Here is a 24091-nt window from a genome sequence, read left to right as displayed (position 1 = left end):
CCAAAATGAAGACATTGGCAGCGGTGTGGATGTGCTGTGAGCTCTGGTGCTTTGGCGGGAGAGATGCCAGGCAAGCAGGACCTGGCTGGCAGAGCTCAGGACTCGGGGGGGTCGAGGGGGGGCAGTGATGGATGTCAGTGTGAGTGGTCCCCAGCATAGTGTGACCTTTGCCAGCCGCAGGCAATGCCAGCTCCTGGCTGTCCTTCCTCCTGCTTGGGCTGGCTGTGTCCCTTCTCACCAGGACACTGCCAGAGGAGCCTGCAGCTGGCCGGGCAGGTGGCCGGGTCGGGAGGAGCAGGAGGAGGCTGCCTGCAGCCCCTGCCCGCGGGACCAGCAGGGAACCCCGCCACTCTTCTCTTTTTGCATTAAACCAGAGCAAAACAGCAACACCTGCTTCCCACACTGTAGTTATCTGCACACTTGTGAGGGACCAGTCAAGACACCCCACGACGTGCCGGTAAGACCCTGGCTCGCCGGGCATCAGTTTCATGAGCTCCATCAGCACAGCTGTTCCCAGCCCCTGTCACCCCAGCCTCTGCCCCGCACTCGCTGACTCGCCAGCCCTTCACGGCAGCAGCCAGCCCGGCACACCAGCCCGCCTCGGCACCACGCGGTCCTTCGTTCCGCATCGCAACTGAAACTATGACTAACCGAGTTATCAGATCCTCAGGAAGCCTGAGCTCCTCGGCCCGTGGCGGGGGCTCTGGACGGAGGGTCTGCCGCAGGCAGCTACACACAATCTTGAGGTTAACCCCATCTTTCGGACCCCAGCACCCGACTTACGTGCTCCGGATCCGGCTCCGGCGGGCAGGGAGTGCACCTGGAGTGTGCAGCGGGTGGGCTGGGAAGGACACGGGAGGCAGGGCACTTCTTCAAAGCCCCCCCAGGCACGGCAGCCCGCTGCAAAGCGCTGCGAGTGCTCCGCTCACACCCTCCCCACGCATTTCGCTTTCGCTCCCTCGCAGCAGCCGGAGACAGAGAAGAAAGCAAACCCGGTTCCTTAAATCCTGGGGGCGAAAGGATTTCAGAGCCATGGGCGGCCGGGAGCGCCGAGCAAACGGGCACTGAGGCTGGAAACCAGGTCACAGGCGGCAGACTCCTGACCCCGATGGCAGAAGTTGGTGGGAACACATGCTCCGGCCCCAGCGCTCTTCCCTCTGGAGCGAACAGCGTTCTCCGCTCTCCCTCTGCTCGCTCGCCGGAGTGTTCCAGCCGTCTGCAGCCGCGGTTGTTAAGGTGGATGGAAGCGCCGCCAGTATTTTCTCCCCTACCTCACCTCCTTGCTCAGCAGCTTGGGGCTACGGGGAGGCTGTGCAGTTTCAGGAGGTGCCCGACGTTGCCAAGAAATAATAATAATTAAAAAAAAAAGGCAGGAGAAAGGCGAAGGGGTGGGAGCGCAGCAGCTCCGCTCCTGCCAGCCCGGGGACGGGGAGCTGGTGCCGTCGGTATGTGGCGGAGCAGCGAGCAAGCTCTAATCTGTTCCTCTGGCTGACCCGGGGCTCGTTGCATCTGAATGTGACCTCTAGACAGAGCATTAATAACGAACGTGGCGCTGACCCAAGCTGACAAGGGGTGCGGCGCTTGGCACCCGCTCCCGCCCTCCCTCGCTCACTTTCTGTCTCCCTCGCTCTCGGCTGAATGTCAGCAGTAGGGGGAGGGATCCAGGAAAACAAAGCTTGGCTAATAGTTTTCTCCGCTCTCAAGTGAATCAAAGGCGCTTTTCTTTGGGGACGTGCGCGCCGGCGAGCCCAGTGCCGCACCGACGGGTTGCCGTGGCGCCCCAGGACACCTCGGCCCTGCAGCTGCTGCCTTGGCAGAGGAGGGATGGGGAGAGGTTTGGCACCGGTCTCGCCATGGGCGGACCGGGGCTTCGGCTCCCGTACGGCAAGCGGACGAGGCTGGAAGGAAGAGGAGCCTTGCAGAGCAGGGTACCGTGCTCAGCATCTCGGGGAACAGAGAAGAAACCCGGAGGGGCAGCGTGGAGGGCGAAGGCCGTCGGCTCACACCCCGTTGGCTCTTTGAAGCTAGGTTTTTTCACCAGAGCCATTCCAAGGCTTTCTGGCATGGCCACCCTGCTCCACCCAGGGCTTGGTGAGGGTGGAGAGAGCCCGTAAAAGGGTCCCTTAATGGGAGTTCGCATGGATTAACAGAACAAGGTTATAGGGGAAAAACTAAGTGATATCATTCCCTATGCCTGACGGTGCCTGGTATGATCTCCAGTACCTCTTGCACCCACACACCCTCTTGGCAGTGGGAATGGAGGCAGTTCTGGCTACACCACAGCCAAAATGTGCTGCAATCCCATTCCGAAGAACGACCAGCACTACTGAGTCAGCGACACCACCCAGGGCATCCTGAAAGCGTGGTTGGCATCACTCTCCTACACTGACCTCGAGCTGGTTTGCAGCATGGGGGAGAACCAAGGCACGGGGAAGGTGAGTAAATTCTCCAGGGCCACAGATCAGTGGGTGGCAAAGCCAGGTGCACACCAGGCTCCTGCTGCTGTGCCAAAGGAAGCAGTGGGGATGGTGGCATGGGGGGCAAGCCCACATCCCTGGGGTGTTGCTGGAGGGGCCATGGCATAGGCAGCCAGCTCAGTGTGCTCTCATTACCACAGTGGGTGATGTCCTTCCTTCCTTGGGAAGGCAATGCTGGAACCAGCCTGCTGCATTCCCAATGGACCTCTGCTTTGGCAGCTGGATACAAACAGGCCTCTGATGTGCCCCACGCCTATGAGGGAGCTTGGAGCTGAACTCCCTGGCAGCTTTCACACCTGTCATACCAGGTCTATGAAGGGAGGCAGGCAGTGCCACCAAACAAGGTGTGGGTATGGTGCTGGGACCCCTGACTAGCTCAGCTCTAGCACCATGTTCCTTCTCCTCTGGCGATGGCTGGGACCCTCAGCTCCCAGGTCTCCCCATTGAAAGAGACAGTTCTTGATCGCTGCATCCACCTGCTGCAAAACATCAAGCCCTGTGCCCTGATCACGGACCTGCATGGCTTTTCCACTCCTATCACAACCTTCATTTTGTGCTGTGTCTCCATCCTCTGACTCTGGGAGGGGACAAGAAGTCCCACGAGGGTTGCCAGCTCCCTGAGAAGTGCTATCACCTCCTGTCCAGCTGGGACACTCGAGTCCAGCACCATGGCAGTGAGTGCACGTTGAGCAGCTGCTGCTGGTGGGCCCAGCTCTCTCCCTTCACCTGGTTCAGATATTATTCCTGCTCCCTTATTGTTGAAAAAATAATGCTCAAAATTAAAATGTAGGCAGCAAATTATAGTAATTACCCAGCAGTTCCTCCTGACAGGCCTTTTTTGTTCCATTCACTGACACTCACTAAGCAAATCCTCACAGTTTTCTCCTACATGCTCAAGAAATGTTCAGCCAATGGTGGCAGAAAGTGCAGCTCTCAGGGCACAAGAGGCACAGGCACCATGGGCCCAGGAGAAACATCCTGGCTGAAGGGCAGCCAAGCCCCAGTCTGGGATGGCAGGAATGGGATTGTCGCTGACTACAGCACCATCCAGGGCAAGTGTGACTAACCCATGCCTTGGACACAGTTTTGCCCCTGTGGCACCCAATCTGCTCCATCCCAGTAATTTCCACCATGTCACTTTGTACAAACTTCATGGCAGACATAAGGGCTTCCTCAGAGCGGGTACATACTGGCACTCTGGCTGTAGGGACTGGAATGCGCAGGTTGGTCTGCCCTGGCTTTAAGATCCTCTTGCACCCATCCTGGGCAGAGAACAACTGGGTGGGAGACCCCAAGCCACATCCCACCCCAAGGCCAGCCAGAGGGACAACACGCAGTGACCAGCACGGGCTGCAAACCAGTTTGTCTAGCCCACTTTTACTACTATCAGCAGGTTTTTACAGTTGTCTTTATCTCTCATGGGAGAAGGGAAGGCTCGAACAAGAGAACAGGGGTGACGAAAGGAGGAAGGTACAGAGCTGCCAGCTCTCTAGTGTCACCTGTGCCACAGGCAGCTCCTGAGTTCCAAAGGTGAGGGGAGGTGGCTGATTTCTGACACGGGCTTTCCTGTCAGTGGGTCATGTTATGCCTTAATTTGAAGAAATCAGTATTTAAAAAAAATTCTACTATATTTCACTTTCGTGAACTGAGTGGGACTGGGGATAAAAATGCTTCAGTTCAGAAGTCTGATGAGTTGTTGGCAGCACTGAAAATCAGCCTTCGAAAGAGTGTCTTTGGTGTTCCAACGGAATTTTTTACAGCTAAAAGTAACTATTCAGGAGGCTTCATGGATTATTTAACTCTCTGTCATCAGTATTTTACACTGGTGCCCAGTCCTCCTCTGTCTCATCATGATGACTCCATCCCATGGCCTTTCTGTGTTCTGAGCCTGGAAAAAGGCGTAAGGAGCCCAAGGTTGGCTGTACCTTGAGGACAAGGGCAGAGCCTGGGCAAGGCGCAGGAGGACCTGCCACTTCCACCCACCTCTCTTCAAAGAACAAAACCGCTTGTTAGACACCCAGGGGGGAAAACCCCGAGCTGGGTGAGAACAGATACCAGACTTTAAAGACTAACAAAGGTCATGTCGAAACCTCCCAGTTCATCGAGTTCAGCTCCAGCACTATTGCGGCTGCTCCACAGTTCTGGTGCAGGCAGGGACACTTGGTGGAGGGACTGGGGAGACAAAAACCCAACCACTGCTCCAGACTGGTGCTTGCCTGCTGCTCACACACTCCCTTCCAGCCTACCTTGAACTCCTGCCTGTGTGGACTCCTCCAGTGGGTCCCCCAAAGGCAGAAGCTGCCTAAACATTGCCTTTTAAGGAGCAGCCCCATCCTGATGCTGAATGCCTCTTCCCCTTGCCTAGCAGCAAAGCAGTAGGTTCTGCCTGCTTCCCAGCTTGGGAAGGGAAGGGGGAAATCCTCAAGCAACTCCAGTTAAATCAAAACCTTCTGCTTTAAGGATCACAGCCCTGGTGCAAGGAGATAATATCAGAAAAACACGTTCCACTATCGTTATACCAATCTCTGCACATTTTAACAGACTACTGAATCGAAGTTTATTGAGTAATAAAAGTGTCATTAAGCAAGAACTTTCCTCTCGCTGGGTTTTTGTTCCCCTATTTAAGTTTAATAACATGGTACTCCCCTTCACTGTCTCTCCCACCAGAAACAGTCCTGCCTTCTCCTGATTGGAAACTCCCTGTGCAGCTCTGTTACTGTGCAGGAGAACAGGCAACTCTGGCACCTCCCTGTCCTAGGGCTGCTTTTTCTCACCTTCCTGAGCACAAATGACACGGGGTTTCATGCCACGCACAGAAACCTAAGAGTGGACATCAAGGCTCGGCTGCTCTCCTGGCTGACAGGTGGTGGGAGCAGAGGTCACAGTGCCCATCTGCCAGAGCACCTCGGGGTGGTAGGACTGACTTTCCCTGGGACCCACATCTTGCTTGTTTAACTCCCTACACCAGCCACCTATGGGCTCTGACTTGTACCAGTATGGTGAGGAGTGTGGTTGGGCTGGCCAAATCCTTATGCTGAGGAGGATGGTGCACGTATCTCTGCGCCCACCCCATGCTGGCCACCACCTCCTCTGCCCCTGCCCAGCCATGCTGGCAGCAGGCTCTGCCACCACCCCCTCCAGCCTCTGAGGTTACCTCCGGAGTTTCAGAGTTGCTGTGAGTGGAAACCCCCACCGTGCTGGTCCCTGGAAATGCCAGACAGAGCCAGTTTGAAGCACTAAAGTGGCTGCTTCCTGGCAAAGGGGAATTTGGCTTTTCTGTAGAAGTCTGGTGTTGCAATCTCAGTTTCCCAGGTTGTAGTGAGGGGGAAAACATCAGCCATTGGGCTTTATATCAGCAAATCTCCCTGCCTCCTCCTGGCCCCTGGGCTGGAATAGCGCTACGTGCTCCCACGCTTCATCCTGCCTTCACACAGGCTTTGGCAGCTGGTTTTAAGACTCCTTAAGCGCACCTCCAGCAACCAGCATAAAACAACAAGAGGCACTTTTTAACAACCAGATGCTGATCTCCAAAACAAAGCAGTGCTCGGAAAAGATCCCACCAACGACCCTCCCCTGCCAGCACCTGCTCACCCCATTACCTGGCCCCCAGCCAGTTTGCTTGATTAAAGTCTATCTATTAAGTTTTGCAACTATAGAGAGCCTCGCTCAGCAACGTGCAGGATTGGCACAGGGTTGTAAAGAGGGTTGGAACAGCTTAAAGGCGAGCGAGCCAAACACTTTGGGATATTCACAGGCAAAGTAATCCAAGTCCACAGCTCCCATCGGCACCTGGGCAGCCGGCGCTCCAGAACGTGTAATCACCATCCCAGCAGCAGGTGCATTTTCCAAGCAAAGCCAAACTTGCTAACACGCCTGTTTGCCTTTGCCATCCCCGAACGACACTCATTTCCATTTTAATTTCCCATTTACAATCCTCTCCAGGCCAGGAGAGTCGGCAGCGACGCAAGCGGGATGCACGGGCTGGGGACATGAGCTCGACAGCCCATCAACAGGACGTGACTTTGGCAAAAAATTAAAGCAGTGAAAGAGCTGGCGCAGGAGTGGCACGAGGAGGGGAAGTGGCAAGAAGGGCTGTGCTACAGTCAGCACTTTTTAAAAACGGTCTCAGCAGAGGCTCTGAATCAGCTCCAGAATGTAAAGTCACCCCATGCTGCCCACAGCCCTGGCTTGCCAGAGCTCCCCAACACATGCCTGGGGAGTATTGGGGTTCACTGTCCTCTCCTTAAATCCCAGACATGTGAGCACAGGCAGACAGTCTGTGTGCCTGTAACAGATTGCAGCAAAGGCATGAGGCTCCAAAGAGCAGTGAAACTACAGGCACCAGCAGCTCCAACCGGCAACGGGTGAAGCGCCTTTCCCATTTCCTACAGCCAACTCCTGCCTTGTGGGACACATGCAGGCTCCAGCCGCAGCCCAGACATCCCTGTTGGCACAGCTCCTGCGGCTGGAGAATCTGAGCACACTCCCTGCACCTCTATCTGCCAATACCAAATCCTTCCTGAGGTGGGCTGGATCCAGCCCCACAGCTCAGGACCCACAGCCCTGCACCAGCAGTCAAATGATGTCGATCCCAAATTAATGGGTTAGCTCCAGCACAGCCAACAGGAGAAAAAAAATGTGTCTCACCTTTTTTAGCTGTCTCCATCTCCTCTTCGGTCCAGCGAGAGCTTTCATTCATTTCCAAGGAAGCTGTGAAGGAAGAAGGAAAGGGAGCAGTCAGCTGTGAGCAGGACCCAGCAAGCCCAGTAAGCTCAGATGAGATGTCCCAACACTCAAACCCTGTGCTCCATGCCCTGTTACCTGGAGGCATGACAAAACCCCATGGAGTGCAGAAGTGCTTCCACAAGGAAGGCTGTCATGGTGTGGGTTCTTGAGGCTTTTCCATGCCACAGTACCCCCTGCACAGCATCCCCTTGGGATTTGCCTCAGTGATATAAAACCTCCATTTTGGGCCTGGAAGCAAAGCCAGATGGCTCAAGAGTGGCAGCAGATTTCCTGTTGATTTGGTGCCACGCACCCCGGCCCAGCAAAAGGTACCTAAGATGGAGCTGGCTGCGGCTGTGTGCTTTAGAGGTGGCAGACACAGGGTGGGACCGTCACCCTCAGCAGAGACGGAGAAGCAGCGTCACCTCAGTGGTGACTTTGGCTGACTGCATCTGTCAAGGGTGTTGGCTGTGTGTGACTGCGGCTCCCTCTGTGCCATCCCCAGGCTCTTGGACAACAACTCTGAGCCACTTCCAAGAGTGGTGGGGACTCACCTGGAACAGTGCCCATGGCAAGGGGACATGCTGCTCCAGCCAGGAGAGGTGGAGAGGAGTGTCACCATCTGATGCTGCCCCTCTCCTCCATCCTAGGCATAGTGCTTGGGACACCGAGGCCCTGCATAAAGCCCTCACTATACACCAGTCCCGCTGGCAGCCTGGCACAGAGCAAACCCTACAATAACAAACTGGGGTGTGAGTCAGATGCAAAAAACAACTTGGTAAGGAAACAGATTTCCGGCTCGGGCTGCCAAGGGGTGATTACTCTAAACAACAGGCAAAGCATTATTTCAGCAGTGATGAGAGATGTTTTGACAGTGTCCTTTCAAAATGGAAAACAGGCTGATAGGTCCAGGATAAAGAATATAGACAAGGAGAGAAGGAAGAATCTTCCAAGAAGCTCTCCAGGAAGCTGAGACGCTGTGGGAGGACAATGTGGGCTCCAGTGCCCACAGCATTGGACAGAAGAATCTCCTTCACAGCTGGCTGACCACAACTGCAGGTGTCACCTCCTGGAAGACAGCACAGGCCACTGCCTCCCCCAGAGACGCTGTGTCCCCCCTGGGACAACAGCCAAGAGGGAGGGAAATCGATACCTCACTGCTTCCCCCGGCTGTGGGCAGAGCCGGGACTGCGATGCTGTTTTACGTAAAAGTGAGTGTCCCCAGTGCTGTGCAGGCCCTTGGCTCTGCTGGTGATGCCTGTTACTGTATGGTAAAGAAATGTCACAGAAACGGCCCGTTTGGTTTGATTAATGGCATTGACTGAGGTTGTGCAGTTATGAAACAGATGCCTACAGGGAGCTCTGGCACGCTGCAGTTAAACCACAATACGGTTTTGTGTTGTTTTTTAATGTTCAATTGGTATTTAAAATGCAATAACTTTCTTAGCCAACCTAAATTAAAGCGCTATTGGAGAGACATAAAGTGAAACCAATTGCTAAGATATGTCACTGGAATTGATCCATTCCTTTTTCCCAATTTAACATGGTCTAAAGCCTTTTCTCTGTCTTCACAGTGAAGTTTATCATGGACTCAGAGACGCTGGGATAAAAAAACCTCATCTAAGTTACTGGCATTATCTGCTGCTTCTCTGCAGCACTGCTGAACAAGTTGGAGGGAGAGAGCAGGGCTTCGTTGTGCTGGGGACTATTTATATCGCCTGTATGAAAACAGAGCGCTCGCAATCAAGGCTTCAGCCAGTTGTCAGCAGAGAACAGGGAGGCAAAACACCTCCGCGTGATTTATAGCACATGGAACAGCACAAGCAAGAAACTGCAGAGCAAGGAAACCAAGAGGAGTCACCCTGCTTTTATTTTTACCTGCCTTAGGTAGCACAGCAATAATTTTGTACTTTGACAAGAGCACAAAATATAGGGAAATAACCCAACTTCCTCGATGCATTGGCTTCTCTAAGTCAATACATGTGCTGTCCCCAAACGTGGACACTATTGATGCTGCAGATGTGAGAGGCAGATGCGCCCAATGTGGGGCTGCAGATGCTGCCATGAATTCCCATCTAGTCCAAGAGAGGGACAGCAGCATGGCATGGCTATGGCTGACTGCTATGTGTGGTCACAAGCTGGTGCTGTCTCTGGGTGCCATATTACAGGCAGCACCCTCTGCCTCATCGGTTATGGGTGGAAACGGACCAGTCCAATGTCCAAAGCCAAGGGGGCACAGATCCCACAGGCTGCAGTTGCTCAGGCTCCAGGCAAATTTGAAAACAGACAGCAGAACTGACAGAGACCCAGGCAAGACTGAGAGGGCAGAGACACAGCAAGGTTTAGTGCAGAGGCTGAGGGTACTCAAAGCCTGAGAAGCCGTAGAGGGAAAGAGCTCCGGGTGCAGGAGGGACACAAGCTCCGCAGGAACCCAGCCACACACTGCTAAAACTGACGGCTTCCCTTTTGGTCTTTTGCAACACTTTCCCTCTGAGGCCATAAACACAGTTAGCCAGGACAGCCTGGGCTTGTAAATGCCCCCACTTATCTGGCTGAACTATGCTGTGTAATTCATAGGATAGAAAAACCTCATTGCTGCTCCACAAAAAAGAAGGATTTCACAAAGGAAACCACTTCTCTTGTGAGCAGAGCAGGCTGATGTCACATCCCAGAACAACAGACACCCCAAAAGCCCTGCTGAGGTCCCCCAATGCCATGCCACCTACCCAGCTCTGCGCTCTGCTGTGGCGTAGCTGCCTCCTCGTTATTGGCTTCGTTGGCCATGGAGCGGGTGATACGGCCCTTGCGCCGGCCCTGGCTGTTGGCAGTTTTGCGACCTTTGGAGGTGACGGTTTCTTTCTCATCATTGTCTTCCCCGGACGTGTCGTCGTTCTTTTCCCTGAAAAAACAGGTAGAAAAAAACACATTGGGTTGATCTGATTTTTTAGGTCAAGCAATTACTTATCTGCATGTGTTTGGAGATGGGTGGGGTTTTTTTTCAGTTGGCCTTCTGGGGGGGCAGGTCTGCATTGTTTTTTGCAGACACAGGCTCTTTTCCTGGCTGGGATTGGCGGTGGGGTGATTTGTAGTGGGGTTTTCTTTCTGCAGCTGGCTGCAGCTCCACCACCAAGTGCACACAGAGACCTGACAGAGACAGGTTTAAAACCAGACCATTCAAATTCATCCCTGCCTCCTCCTCATTTATCTTCCTGAAAGGGACCTGCTGGTAAATGTCTTTGCAGCCTAGATATAATGAAGCCAGATGTTCTTTTAAACCAAGTATTAAGCCCATTACAGATAGCGAGCAGTCTACGTGCCAACCTTTCCCTGCCACGGCACTGATGCTTGGCGTGAGGGAGGCAGGGCTGGCTGGAGCCCTTCATCTGGGAGTGCTCACATTGACATCAATAACACTAAAGGTGAAGTGCCGCGCTCTGCTGCGCCCGGATTGCTCCTCCAGCTCCCAGAGGCTCTCCTAACAACAAAACAAGCTGGAGGATCAGAGGAGCTTTGCAGATTGATTGGGTTGATATAAAAAAAAGCATATCGAGTTGCTTTCCCAGTTTGGGAGCAGCAGGGAAGAGGAATGAGGAGGAGGCTCTGCCTTTCCCTCCCTCTGGAGGAGGTAAGGACGGTGCACATGATCCTGCAGAGGGTCAGACAGCCCTGTACTATGCTGCATCCCACCGCTGCATCCCATCACCTCATCCCACCACTGTAGCCCCAGCTCAATGCCCAGCTCTCACTGGAGCCAGGCAGGGAGGGTTGTCCTTACTTTGTCAGTTCTTCTTTGTCATTTTCTGTTTCCTGCTTGTCTTCCTCCTTCTCTCCCTCCTTCTCTTTTTCTTTCTCTTTTTCATCTTTCTCTTCTTGGCTGCTCCGGGGCATTTGCTGCTGCTGCAAAACAAGGGATGTAAATTAAACCAACCCCTCAGTGCTGAGGCAGACACATGGCAGCACCTGGGCCAACCCAAACAACCACTGCAAAACAATGCTGGGGGCGAGTGGCCAAGAGGAAAGAGCTGCAGGCAGAGGGTGCTGGCAGAGGCCATGGGGGCCGAAAGCTTTCTGGGGAGATCATAGGTAGTTCAGGATCAGGCAAGGCAGCTGCACTCTGGCTCCTGTTCCAGGCAGTGGGGCAGCCTGGGCAGCAATCCTGGAATCAGGCAGCAATCCTGGAATCAGGCAGCCTGTGAGGCAGGGGTAAGGCAGAGAGGTGAGAACAATCACCCTGTTCCTGCCGACCATGGCTTAACCACATGGATCGTGATCTGCAGCCAGTGGGATGCATTTTGCTGGAGCATGAAGGAGACAGGGACACCAGTGACACCCCAAGGCTCAGCAGCACCAACACTGTGATCTTTTTCCCAAGTATTTGACACAGCCCATGGGGAAAGTCTGTGACTCCCTATCACCAAGCAGTAAAAGTGCCCAGCTCCCTGCCCACTCTGTACCACCTGGCACCCTCAGCTGAAGCTGTGTGCCCAACTGCCCCAACACCGCTGCCGCTGCTCGGACTGAAGGCACTGTGGCACCCCAGGGAGGAACACAGTCATTATTATAGTTCTGGATTGTGTTTCAACAGCTGCAGGAAGGAGGTTGCTGGGGAGGCCTGGTTCCCCTGACCTCCCTTCCCTTTGGCAACCAGCGAATGAGAGGCATTGCATAGAGAAGTAGAAATTAGAGACGGAAATGATTTATTAAACCATCCTGCTCCTGCCTAATGCAAGGCTGCTTGCTCCAGGAAACCCACCCCAGCTCGCCCGGCTCCTGCCCAGGCTGCAGGGCTTCCACCACTTGGGAAAGGGTTTGGTGATGTAACAGGAGGGAAATTGCCTTAAGATGGATTTATTAGCAGAAAGTATGATCCCACGCAGCCTGGTCTGGCTGGCACACAGCCATACAGCAAGTGCAGACAAGATGTCCCTGCATCCCTCGAACCAGTGGGACTGGCCTGTCCCCAGTCTGCAGAACTGTGAGGCTGCTTTCAACATGGGCATCCCTGCAGCAGCACTGAGTGCAAGCAAAGCTCTCTGCCCCCACGGGCTGGTGCTAAAATGAGACACGTGGAGCTGTCAAATGAAGCAGTTTAACAAGAAAACTGCTGATTCTTTCAGGTCCTGGTTCAACAAAAGTCCTTCAAACCCAGGCACTACCATCACCAAAGCCCCATGGACTTTCAGTTCCTCTTTGAATGGGGGAAGGCAACTGTGCCATCAGGATCACCACATGTATGGCACACTTGGCCAGTCTCTGCAGCACCTCCATGCCTGGACATGTGCAGAACACCACCATAATGCATCAGCTCACACTCCCATTGCACCCCTAGGAATGGCTCCATGGGATGCAAGGCTAGGAGGACCTAGAGGACAGGGAGCCAGGGAACAGCTGGGATGAGCACTTGGTTGCCTACAATTTTCCAAAGTCCAGGAACTGCTAAGGTTTGGGGAATGGACTGGCTCCTGCAGCAGCTGGCCAGTGAAAGTGTCATACCCAGCATACCAGGCACAGCCCCTGCCAGCCACCAAAACAGCGGAGAAGGAGGGCAGTCGACAAGCCTGCCGAGATGGAGAGGTGGGAAGCCTGCAATGGCTGCAGAGGAGCAAGGAACATCTGTCAGGTGCCTTTCCCCAGCGCTTCCCTGAACTCTCTGACTCTCTTGAGTCATGGCATGGTGAACCATGAGTGCAGGTTCAGCCCAGACACCCATGACGTGAGGGCTGTGACCACTGAGGGCCAGGTGAGCAGCAAGGGAGGTTCTGCCCTAGCCCTGGCCACACACATTCCCCTCACTGAAGGCTTTGGCAAGGGAGGGGAGCCCACACAAGGTCTGCAGTATTTCTACCAGCCCACTGCAAATAATTTCTTTTGAGATTGGGGAAACTGCATCCCAGAGATCACAGCTCTCCTCCAGCTCTAAACCTAGCCATGATTGTACAAGTCTCTGCCCCGATACCAACTTGGCACGGCTCCCAAGAGATGCTACAGCATCATCTCATCTTGTCTCTGCACTTGTTTGAATCAGGGGGCTGTCAGCTCAAGCAGCCATTGCAGTTTTTCCCCAGAGGAACAGGCTGGGATGGCAGCAATGCCAAGGAGCTCCCTGAGCCAGCCTGCAAAAGCATGAGTGGGAAGGCAGCAAGAGATGTGAGTGGCCGCAGTGGCTCACGTTGCAACACGGGTGCTTCTCTACAGAGGCATCTGCCAAGCTCCATCATGATGAGGATGGGCAAACCCCACTGGTCTAGTTTCAGGGGGCCACTGCATATCCCTCTCCTCTAGGAGGTTTCAAGTCCAGCCTGGCAGGGCATCAGATTAGGGCTTCTTTCAGTACAGAGGCACATCTTGATCCAAGGTTGCCCTCTAGTGATTGCCCTGCTCCAGCCACAACCAAGTGCCCAATGCCAGAAGCAAGAGCCAGGTGGGCGCAGCACCTTGCAACCAGCAGGACAGACAGCATAGGTCTCACCTGTCAGCCCTCTGCTGTCAGGGAGAAATACTTAAAATGGGGAGCAGCATCACCACCAGACCATGTCTTTGTCTGAGGAAGGCTCCCAGCCAAATGTTGATCTGAACCCTGGCAAGCCCACAGTGATGGCTTATCTCCTGTGCCAGAGCTTGGCTGCACAGCAGGGCACCCCCCAAACATCCTGGCCATGCTCAAGTGTGCCACCTCACATCCCACCCAGGTGTACACGCTGGGCTGAAGACCGTGGGGCTGGCTGCAGCACCCCAGAGCCCTGGAGGGGCAAGGGCACCTCACGGTCCTGAATGAAGCTGTTTGAGAGTTCAGCTACAAATGGCACACACAAATGGGACACTGCCCCAGTGATCAACCACAGCTGCTGCCTCAGCTCATCCATGCTACACACTCTACCCCAAACCTCAGACTGGCATCAGGACTGGACCATGGCATGGCATAATGCTGGGCAGTCACAGCCGGGAACCCACGCGGTGTCCAGTTCCCCCCTCCTGGTGCAGGCTGCCCCCGCGGTGTGTGGGGAGGCTATTCTTAGTGCTGGACACAGACCAGCTCTGGATGATTCAAGGGACGGGACGCCATCCCAAAGTGTGACAGGCCAGGAAATGCTTCCCCAATTACCAGCTGATGTTTCCCTCTGATTCATGCCGCCGTGGCTAGAGGTGGACTGGCAGGTGGGTGAGCCCTTAGCGGACACACCAAAGGCCAGCACCAAAACTGCTCAGCTCCCGGCAAGTTTGAACGTCTCTCCACCTACATCCCTACCACCTTGGGGATGAGGCACCCCACCTCCCAGAGGGAAACCAGGGACGTGTTCCCAACCATGCACAAGAGAGTAAAGGGATGTGCCCGAGGCCAGGGAAGATGCCTATGGCAGAGGGCAGGGCTGTCCCTCCCTCCCAGGTCAGACGCTCTAACCCCGGACCGCCCTTCCTCCTCCTCAGCATCGCTGCTGCTTGTTTTTGCTGCCGACACATCCTGTTTATGTAAAAAGGCCCCAGGACAAAATCTGACAAGGGACGCCTGAGCGAGAGGCCGACCCTACCCCGAGTTCAGGGGCCTCCTCCGCTCCCCGCGCTCCGGCCCGAGCTGCTCCGTAATTACAAACACCTGCTCACCTCTGCCCCAACCTCCCTCCGGCCCCGGAGCAGCTGGAGAGGCGCAGAGCGCTGCCAGCCCTCCCGGGAACGCCGCGTTCCCCCGGCCGGGACGCGCCGCCGGCACACGCACTCCCGCGGCGCCCGGTTCCCATCCCGAGCGACACGGCTCGCCCTGCCCGGCCAGTGCCGCTGGGCTGGCACGCCACGACAGTTCAGCTACAACAAAGCTTCGACTCCCAGCGCACTTTAGCGGGACAGCGGCTTCCAGGTAGGATCCGGACACAGGAACGCTGACCCTGTTGAGAATGGACCAACTTGCTGCGCGTCCTGGCAGCGGGACTCGCTGGGAGAAAGCCCTGTCGAGAAGAGGTGCAGCTCCTCCCACTCTGTTTACTTCCTCTGCCGAGGCACTGCCTGCTTCTGGAAGCAGGACGGGAGGACAGGAGGAGGTGGGGGAACTAACCCCCCACTTTCACCCTCCCCAGCCCCGCCGGAGACGCCTGAACCTTGGCACAGAGACGGTGGAACCAGCCAGAACCCCCTTCCCAGCCAGCAGCGCATCCCTCGCCTCCGAAGTGCCCCGCTCGAACGCTCACCGCCAGCTCCGGACCCCCATCGCCCCCAAATCACTCACCTCCCCGCTCCCCGGCTCCCGCGAGCGGCCGGTACCCGACAGCCCCATCGCCGGCTCCCGGCCCCTGCTCACCGCCCAGCCATCCGGGCGCGCTGTGCCTTACGTTCTCCGGCTCTGAAGGCTTCCTGACGATTTGCATAGTTAAGCCGTAAACTAACCACAACATTCCTCTTATGATTTTGCAATCTGCTGGAATAACGTGGTCGCTCTAAGTCGAGCCGATGAATCATCATCTATAAACCACAGCTCTCGTCACCGGGGCTCTCAGTGCTGGCTGCAGCCAGAGTGATTAATCCGCCAGGATGCCAAGCTTAACCTACAGTGCAGGGTTATTTATTTTCCAAACTTGCAAGTCTCTGGAAAAAGACTGCTGCTGCCTTCCCCATGCCCTCTGTGGTGAGATGTGCCAGGCTGTGCTGTGGCAGCAGGGACCAGGGACAGGGAACCACCCTTGATGCCCACACGACATCCCAGCATTAACCACTGGACCGTGCACCTTGCAACTGAGGCATCCGCACCCTTCCCTGGTCCCCTCTGACTCCCTGTGCCACAGCACCTTAAAAATATGAACCAAAACACCACTTTTGCCAGCAGGGATGAGCTTATCCCTGGGAGTCCAGTTCCTACACCAGAACCACCAGCATCTGCCACCCCGACCACACTGCTTGCTGCTGGACATGCTGGTGGCGAACCAGGTCACTGTGATGACACTGTGACAGAGTCTGTCCCTGAGCCCACGTGTTGCTGGGGGTGGCATCTCCTTTCCCCCATGCCAGGTTTCAAGGCCAGACTGGCTGCACAGGGGACACCATTTGGCTACCAGCAGGTGCATCATCCCCCCTTCCATCATTACAGTGCTCTGGGCTCTTACAGGAGATGAACACACCACAGAAAACCATCGCCTCCTGTTTGCTCCTTACATCAGGAGGGGGAAAGCCACTACCCCTGTACATCCTGGTGTAGACGGAGTGTGCCAGGCTGAGCTGTGAGGCACCTGGTTTTAATGCCATTCAAGCCCATCCCAGGTGCTGCAGGCAGCGAGCTCCAGGGATTTCACTCAAAGGTGGTTTTGCACCTTCACCACAGGCTCACTGTGCCAGCGCAGTGATGCACGCCAGCCCTCTCCCCAGTGTGTCACACCAAAGTCTGCCTCGACATCCCACCAGTGTGAGCCCTGAGCCCTCTGGCAGCCGGGAGCACCCGCCTGGCCATGCTGCTTCTCTGGCGTGCAGGACGCCAGCTCTTTGCTTCTCCTGTGGGTGACTTCAGATCAACGGCATTTATGATGTTCTCCGGGGCACTCAGCTGCAGAGCAGGCTCAGGCCGAGGTCACTGCACGCAATCAGGGAGCTGCAAATTAAAACCAGCTCGAGATAAGCTGAAAACATCAGGCTGATTCTACACTGGCCAGAAATGCCTGGGGTTTGCTTTGCTGCTTCCCCAGGAGTCCCAGCACAGCTGCAAAGGCCATGGACATGCACGGGTGCCTGCTGGTATCACCCTGCACATCCCATGGGGTCCTGAGCCAGCACCACAGGGCAGGATGCACTGTGCTCTGGGTACTTGGCTTTCACCCCTCTTCCAGGCCCCACAGACTCTGCAGCAGGACAGCTCAGGAGCATCCTTTTCTCCACCACCTACATCCATCCTTCTACCTGCATTCAAACTCTGCCTCTGGCAGGTTACACCAGTTTGAGCCAGGGCAGGGACTCGGCCACAGAGTTACCTGTGGCAGCAGCCTCCTTAGCCACCATGTTGCCCAGGCAGCTCAAGTCCCCTCGAACCTTCCTTCCCCACTTGCTGATGCCACAGCAGAGGTAGAAGCACCCACAGATGAGGTTTGATACTGCATGGCCACTGCAAAGACCTTTCCTCACACCTCCCTACCACCCTGGCAGTCTGGATAAGCAGCACAGGGAAGATGGCTTGGAAAGACACATGTGTGTCATGTAACTGAATCCCAGGGCCTGGAGCCTCTGATCCAATGGTCTGGAATGCCCCAGGCCTCGCTGCCACCCACCGCCACACAGCCTGGCTTCTCACGACCGCACGCGGCACCCTCTGCTCATGGGAGAAACCACAAAGCAAAACAAGCTGCTGCCAAAACAACAAGGGGAGGAAGAAGAATGTTTGCCGGCGACTTAGCTTTGATTGCTTGTGTCCTGGGGCTGGGTTTGATGCTGTTGGCTGTGGAAGCAAGTCAGAAAAATCAAAGGGCCAGGCTCAGATTTGATAAGAATGACAGAAAGCAAAGGGCTCATTCGGTTCAGCTCCAGCAGCAATGGCCTCGAGCTGGGCTGTTCCTCCAATGGCAAACAACAAACTCTGCAAGCCACAATCATCACATGGCAAGGATGGACAACACCAAGGCTGTGCCCAGTGTCTCAGGAATGGACAGGCCCCATGCACACTCGCCAGTGCAGCTCTCTGGCACCACAAGCCACAAAACACAACCAGTGCTAGCAGCAAAGCACTGGCAGTCGTAGCCACAAGAAAGCCCTGTGCCATCTCCCAAGGCTGCTGGTCTTGGGGTAAGCAGGGTTAGCTGTGGAACTTCAGTGATGCTGGACCCTGCAGCTTCACTCACCAGACCATAGCACAACTGTGCCTGGTGCTCGCACCTGAGCATGGGCTCATCTTGGGGAGTGCTGGGAGCTGGCTGGGCAGGTGAGCCGTTCAGGCAGGGCCTTGTGTGGCTCAGCTCAGCAGAGCTGGCACTACTGCCTTCCCACCCCTCACTCAGTGATTTCAGTGAAGCACTGAAGTGATTTTTACAGGACCCTGCTCACTCGGATCCCTCCTTGAATCACTGAGGGCTTTTCCATAAGAGGAAATGTTTCTTTTCTGGGTTGCTGCTGAGTTTTTTAAAAAGTGATTTGATTGCTTGCGAAGGGAAAAATGACCCGAGGGGAAGAGAGCGTAACATGTGGAAGCAGTGGAGATGAGCCCCCGCTCTGTCCCAGGGAGGGAACACGTGTGTTCTCTTCCCTGTGGTTTGCTTTATGCTGCTGCCCCTGCTCGCAGCCCCCCAGCCACATGCTGACCCCTCTCCTAGCCCTGTCAACAGAGGAAGAAGGTGCTGGGTCAGCAGTTTGCGGGACACAGACCAACATCCATGCGTGCCATGGACAACCAGAGGCAAAGCAAGCCTTGTATCCTTGTGGAAGACTTGCTGGAATTTTTAGCTGTGCCTGCTTTAGAAAGCAACTTAGCAATGACCTACTTCCCATCCATTCCTAGTCAAACCTGGATCATAACAACAGATAAAACAACTCATCCCCAAATCCAACCGCTTCTACATCCTGCTGTGGGTCCCTCACTGGGATGAGCAATGCTCAGGCTGGATCCCAATCCCGATCCTGAGGAGTACTCACGTGGGCAGTGGCGTGGTGGGGCATTTGCTGCAAGGACACATCGACGTGCTGCTGGAGAAACACGAGTCCCAACTTGGGGGCCAACCAGAATGAGGAGGTTCACCTCCCTAAGTGACTATTTTACTCTTGCCACCTACGGATGTGATCAAGCACTGTGGAAGAGCCCGGCTTTGGGGGCCAAAGGGTCCATCAGCAAGTGGTCCACTGGCAGCCTGGGCCAGTGCCACCCCAGAGGAAAGTGGCTGAGTGTCCCTGCCTGCCTGTGCCTGTCCCTGCTCAGAGCCTGCAAGTCTCCCTGCTGTCCCTGCACTGCCAGCAGGCTGTGTGGGGACCCAGGGACCAAGCAGCCATCCTCCTGTGGCAACGCATCCTTCAACTCTTTTCCCAAATATGGCCACATCGTTCTCATTTAATCACCCCCAAAACTGCAGCTGAGATTTCAGGAATGCAAGTTTCCATTGTGTTTGCCCAACTGTGCTGCCTGGAGGGGTGGCAGTGAAAGCTGCTGCACCCTTGTGATGGAGGAACGAGCATGATGCACCTTACGGGGCATACCTTGGTTAACAGGGTTTGGGAGCAATTGTATTCCACACTGAAAGAGCAGGTGACAAGGGAGGGTTACAGGGTCAAGCTCAGGGTCAGCTTGTGCACCACTGTATCACACACCTCACCCCTCTCCCCTGCAGAGGCACCAGCCTGGTTTCCCTGGCCAGCAGCAGCCCTGTCATGCTGCAGATTTCTCCAGAAAATGAGCCAAATTCAAGCCCTTTTATGTCCCAGCAGTGACATCCCATTGGCAGAAGATCAACCTATGCTCCAATGCTGACATCCTTGACACCATTCCCAACCAGGCAAACCCCGGATAATCCATGGGTAATTTCAGTGCTCTTTTAGACACAGCTCTAGTCAGCACAGTCTTAAATGCCTGTGGAATAATTTGTTGGTATTTGTGGCACAAAGTTTACTGGCCAAATCCAGGACTATGTCTGTACAACATGCTGAATTAACTACACCACAATTTTGTGGCAAGTATCTCCCTGTATCTGAAAGAGAAGTTGTCAAATGCTTTGTCACTAATGAGAAGCCACTCCCCGGACTGATGAAGATCAAATGCTTCCCAGAAACAAGTATCATTCCTCTCATTAAGTGCTGTGGTTACTGCAGTGGGGGCACTTGCACAATTTGCAGTGTTAGAGGCAGTTTGCTGAGCTCTGGACTTGACTATTGTGGAGGGAGGAGAGGTGATGGCATGTCAAGGATGGAGCATGGAGATAGGGAGCCCTGGAATCATGGGCAGGAACTACCTGGAAGCATGGGCCCTGCCAGCCCATGCAACAGGGCTGCTGGTGGGCAGAAAACCTGTCTGGCCAGGTTTTTCCTGAGGCTGCACGACCCATGAGATATCAAACCTGGCCAGACCCTGCTGGGACTACACTTCTGCCAAAAAAGTAAACGAGTTGTTTATAAAAATGTGGGCTGGGGCCGTTTATCCACGTCGGTGAGGGGAATGGTTTGTGTTGGGGAGGGTGGGACAGCCAGTGGGACGGATAATTTGATTTGGGTTTTGGCAGGGGGCAGGGAAGAGGGTGGGCCTGGGAAAGGCTGTAGGACCTGGCAGGGGACAGCGTTGGACACCCGGCCAGGTCACACCGTGGGTCTCCACCCTGCCGGCACAGCTCTGGCACCACTCCCAGCAGAGGAAGGGGGGTCTGGGCAGCTCCAGTCCCCTGAGTGCCATGGAGCAAGTCCTCGAAAGCGTGAACACCAACACACAGGGCCCTTCCGCCAGGGAACATGTGAACACTGTCCGATAGCAGTGCTGAGGGGGACCGGCATGACGGCACGTCCAGAGGGCTGTGTCCATCCACCATGACTTCATCCCCCTCTGAGTCACCCCCAAGGCAGGCAGGCAGCTGCTCCAGCCGCCCATCACTGCTGCCTACTGACCTGCCACTGCAGAGAAAAGTGATGGCTCTGCCTGGTGAGATGGCTCTGCCTGGTGAGATGGCTCTGCCTGGTGAGATGGCCTGCCCATCCTGGCCTTGCACAGGAGCCCCATGGCTTTTCGCCCCAGGAATTCACCAGCACCACCCCAGGAAGTATATCTGGCGTGCTGTGGCCACTCCACTACCACAAGGGCAATGCTACTCCAAAATCAGAGCAGATTTACTCTGGAATAAAACCCTCACAACTCCGAACAGAGTAACTGTGTTGAAGTAGGGCCACTTTCCTTCCAGCCCAGTTTCAGCGCAATGCTTGTGCTTCCACAGCCCAGCAAAATGCTTTTCCAAAGGGCAAAGCACATGGTGCTTCAATTTTAGTGCCCCTGCTACAGAATTTGGGGGATTCATAGAGAATCTCTGAAACATCCTGAAGACCAACTGCCACAGACCCTGAGGAGATACATCGCACAAGAGCCGTCCATTACAAGCTCATGCAAATTTATGCTTATTACTGTACACTGACTATTGGATCAGATTGTTTTACCATGGCATAAATACTTTTCTTCTTTTTCCGATGAGAAATGACAAGGAAGCTATTCCTCTTCCCATCAATTCCCTCCTTGCAGGATTAAACTGCCTTTTCTACACATGAAGACAGAAGATTATTTTAGAAATATCTTCATCTCAGGAGCCTCAATATTATGCATCGTGACCCACGGATGTGGGTACTCCCTTGCATCGATCAGTGCTGGGGAAGGCAGCATGCCAGCGGCATGAGCCCTGCCTTGGAGCAGGCAGCTGCTCTGTTTTCTGACAAACTGGAAGTGGAATCATGTGAAGCCCCTGCTCTTGGCAGGAGATTTTTAGCAATAAGTAGCAGCTTTATGAGGGATATCTCTTGCCAGGGGACCATCAGCCAGGGAGCAGTGGGATTCTTATTTTTTAATGGACTTTTAATAAGTAGGCCACAAGGATAGTCCTGACAGCAGAGTAGCTTTATTTCTATGTGTAATTATCTCCCCTTCGCTCTCAAGCTCCCCACAGCCTCCAAGAGCAAATAAGACCACCAACCTCTCCATGAGAAAAGAAGCAAGAAACCAGCATAGGGCCACTTCAAATGCTCTTTGTATCAGACCTCATCCACTCCTCCCATTGGACACAAAACCCAACCTCTCCTCCCCTGCTGTAAATTAATTAAATCTTTGCTTTTGGTGTTTAACTGCTTGAACCCTTACCAGTAGGGAAATCCATGCTCAGAGCACAGGCAGTGCTGGGAACACGGTGCCATGCCTTCCAGTGTGAAAAGACTGTCTAGGGCTCCCTCCTTGCACTTTGCCTATCCCTGTGCTGTCCCCCTGTGCCTCCTGTCCTTCATTTCGTCACCACCTCTGGTGCCGAGGACTGGGCAGGTAATGGCAGTGCTGCTGGTGCTGGGTCAGCCCAATGCTGCTGGTTCCTCAGTCAAAGTCCCCACTCCTCACCAGGCCACATGGAATACAGGATGAAGGATCTGCACAGGGTTACAAACTATCCAGGACCCCCTGGGAACAAGCAGGAGAAGGGGCAGCCAATGTGCCAGCTGAGCCTTTGGGACAGGTTATTCCCAAATGAGAACAACTTCTGCAACACAGGCAGAATTTCAGCTGCTTCTGAAAAGACTCACTAAGCAAAATCCCACCAGAAGCATCCCTCCAAACCAGCCCTCTGGGATGGCCAGCATCTAACCTCTCCTGTGCTGGTCTGTGCAGCTGCACACCAAGGTAGCTTGGCCTGGGAAAGCAGGTCGCAAGGGAACAGTACTCAGGGGAGTTCATGAAGGGGTGCAAGGAAGATGCTTTTCTGCTCCCACCAAATTATGACAGGACTGTTAACAAACACATTCTGCCTTTCATTACCTTAAAATCCCACTCCAGCAGAGCTTCCCCCTGCAGCACAAACCCAGCTGTGCTACTCCCAGCCTATGCAGCAGTGTGCCCTTCCCAAGCCTGCACACAGGCTCTTCCAGTGCTCCCCCCATGCAGCCTTGCAGGAAACTGATGCAAATACTAGAGGTATCACAGCACAGAGTGTGCATCTCAAAACCAACCAAGAACTCTGTTGGAGAGCTGCTCCCAGCTGGATTGTGTACAGCAATCACTGTTTTGCACCTCTCTCTTACTGTGAATTGTGCAGCCAGCCCATGGCTCTTAAAGTTTGTCTGAACATCCCACCTTCCACCTGAGCATCCAACAGCAATGGGAAATATTCACTGCATCACGTCCCCTCCAGACTCAGGGAGACTCTTCTTTCAAAATCAATAATCTGGCTGAGATCTGCTCCCCTTGCTCCCTCTGGTGCAATTCCTACTTGCAAAAAAAGCCCTGCCTTTTCCTACAGTTGGTGAAGCAAGTTCCTGCTTCCAAAGGCTGGCACTGAATGATGCAAAGGGCATCACACATTTCCACTGCCCAGGCTGGACCAGGCTCATAAGTGAGGGAAAGCATCGTGGGAAGCTCTACAGCTAGAGATGCTTGGGATAATTTAACACCTCAAAACACAGATAGTGTCCCTGCTGGCTGCAGGATGGGCAAACCTGTGGCTGCAGGGGAAGGTAGGCATATACACAGAAAAGCCTCTCACTCTCCACACTTGCTCAATTTAACATTGAAACCAGAATGAGCTGTGCTAAATGTCTCCACTGCTAACTAGAAACAAATGTGGCCTCATGTTCTAGTTGCTGTGATCTAACAAAACAGACCATGGTAAACACTATAAAAATGTACTGGAGGGAACCACCCTGTGTTTGCTGGGAGAGGAACTGGATAATCTAATACGGCTTTATCCATCTCTAATGTCTCTGAAAAAGAGAAGGGAAAATTGGGCCCCGTCCATGACATTCGTCATGTGCTAGCTATTCTGATGTCTTAATGCTGCAGAAATCAAATTGGAGTGAGGCTACCTATCTGCTTCCCAATCAGGATCTGGGCCCAAGTGCTGCTTTTTATGGCCATGCAGTGTGAGGAGCTGCTGATGTCAGTGGTGGCACGGGTCAAGCCAGTTTTTCCATCCTTATCCCCACACTATCTGGGGAGACAGTCCCTTTGTGGCCACCTCACTCTCCTCATGATGTGAATAATCACTCCCCCCATGGACCTGGGGATCTAAGAGCAGGACCTGCCTCTGGCTGAAGGCATTCATGGGGATAAAGCACCTGCCCAAAAGGTTAGCACTTATCTGGGTACCTGGGTATTGTGGTATCAGCAATACCGCCAAGGTCATGTCTAGATTTGTGTCTTGGCCACAGTAACGGCAAGGGTTGACTCAGTCCCCTACCCCCAGGCACCTTGTGGTGCCTTGGTATCTGCTCTGCCCCTAACC

General features: G+C 54.3%; 1 protein-coding gene across 15 annotated transcripts in view; it reads right to left on the bottom strand.

Moving 5' to 3' along the window:
* The window catches only part of NCOR2 (nuclear receptor corepressor 2), a 232456-nt gene that overhangs the window by 47399 nt on the left and 160966 nt on the right, over positions 1 to 24091 (bottom strand). For 14 of the 15 annotated variants that reach the window (XM_071571895.1, XM_071571904.1, XM_071571906.1 and 11 more), the window contains 3 exons: positions 10978 to 11099; positions 9929 to 10101; positions 7125 to 7187 (listed from right to left, as the gene is read on the bottom strand). In XM_071571895.1, the coding sequence (XP_071427996.1) occupies positions 7125 to 7187; positions 9929 to 10101; positions 10978 to 11099 (358 nt within the window). Of the gene's footprint in view, positions 1 to 7124; positions 7188 to 9928; positions 10102 to 10977; positions 11100 to 15417; positions 15500 to 24091 lie in introns of those variants that run through there. The other variant, XM_071571907.1, reaches the window with a different exon arrangement.

This window comes from Pithys albifrons, chromosome 17 (assembly GCF_047495875.1).
Source record: "Pithys albifrons albifrons isolate INPA30051 chromosome 17, PitAlb_v1, whole genome shotgun sequence".
NCBI lineage: Eukaryota > Metazoa > Chordata > Aves > Passeriformes > Thamnophilidae > Pithys > Pithys albifrons.
Note: the sequence above shows the minus strand (reverse complement) of the source record. Positions and strands in the feature narration are given on the sequence as shown.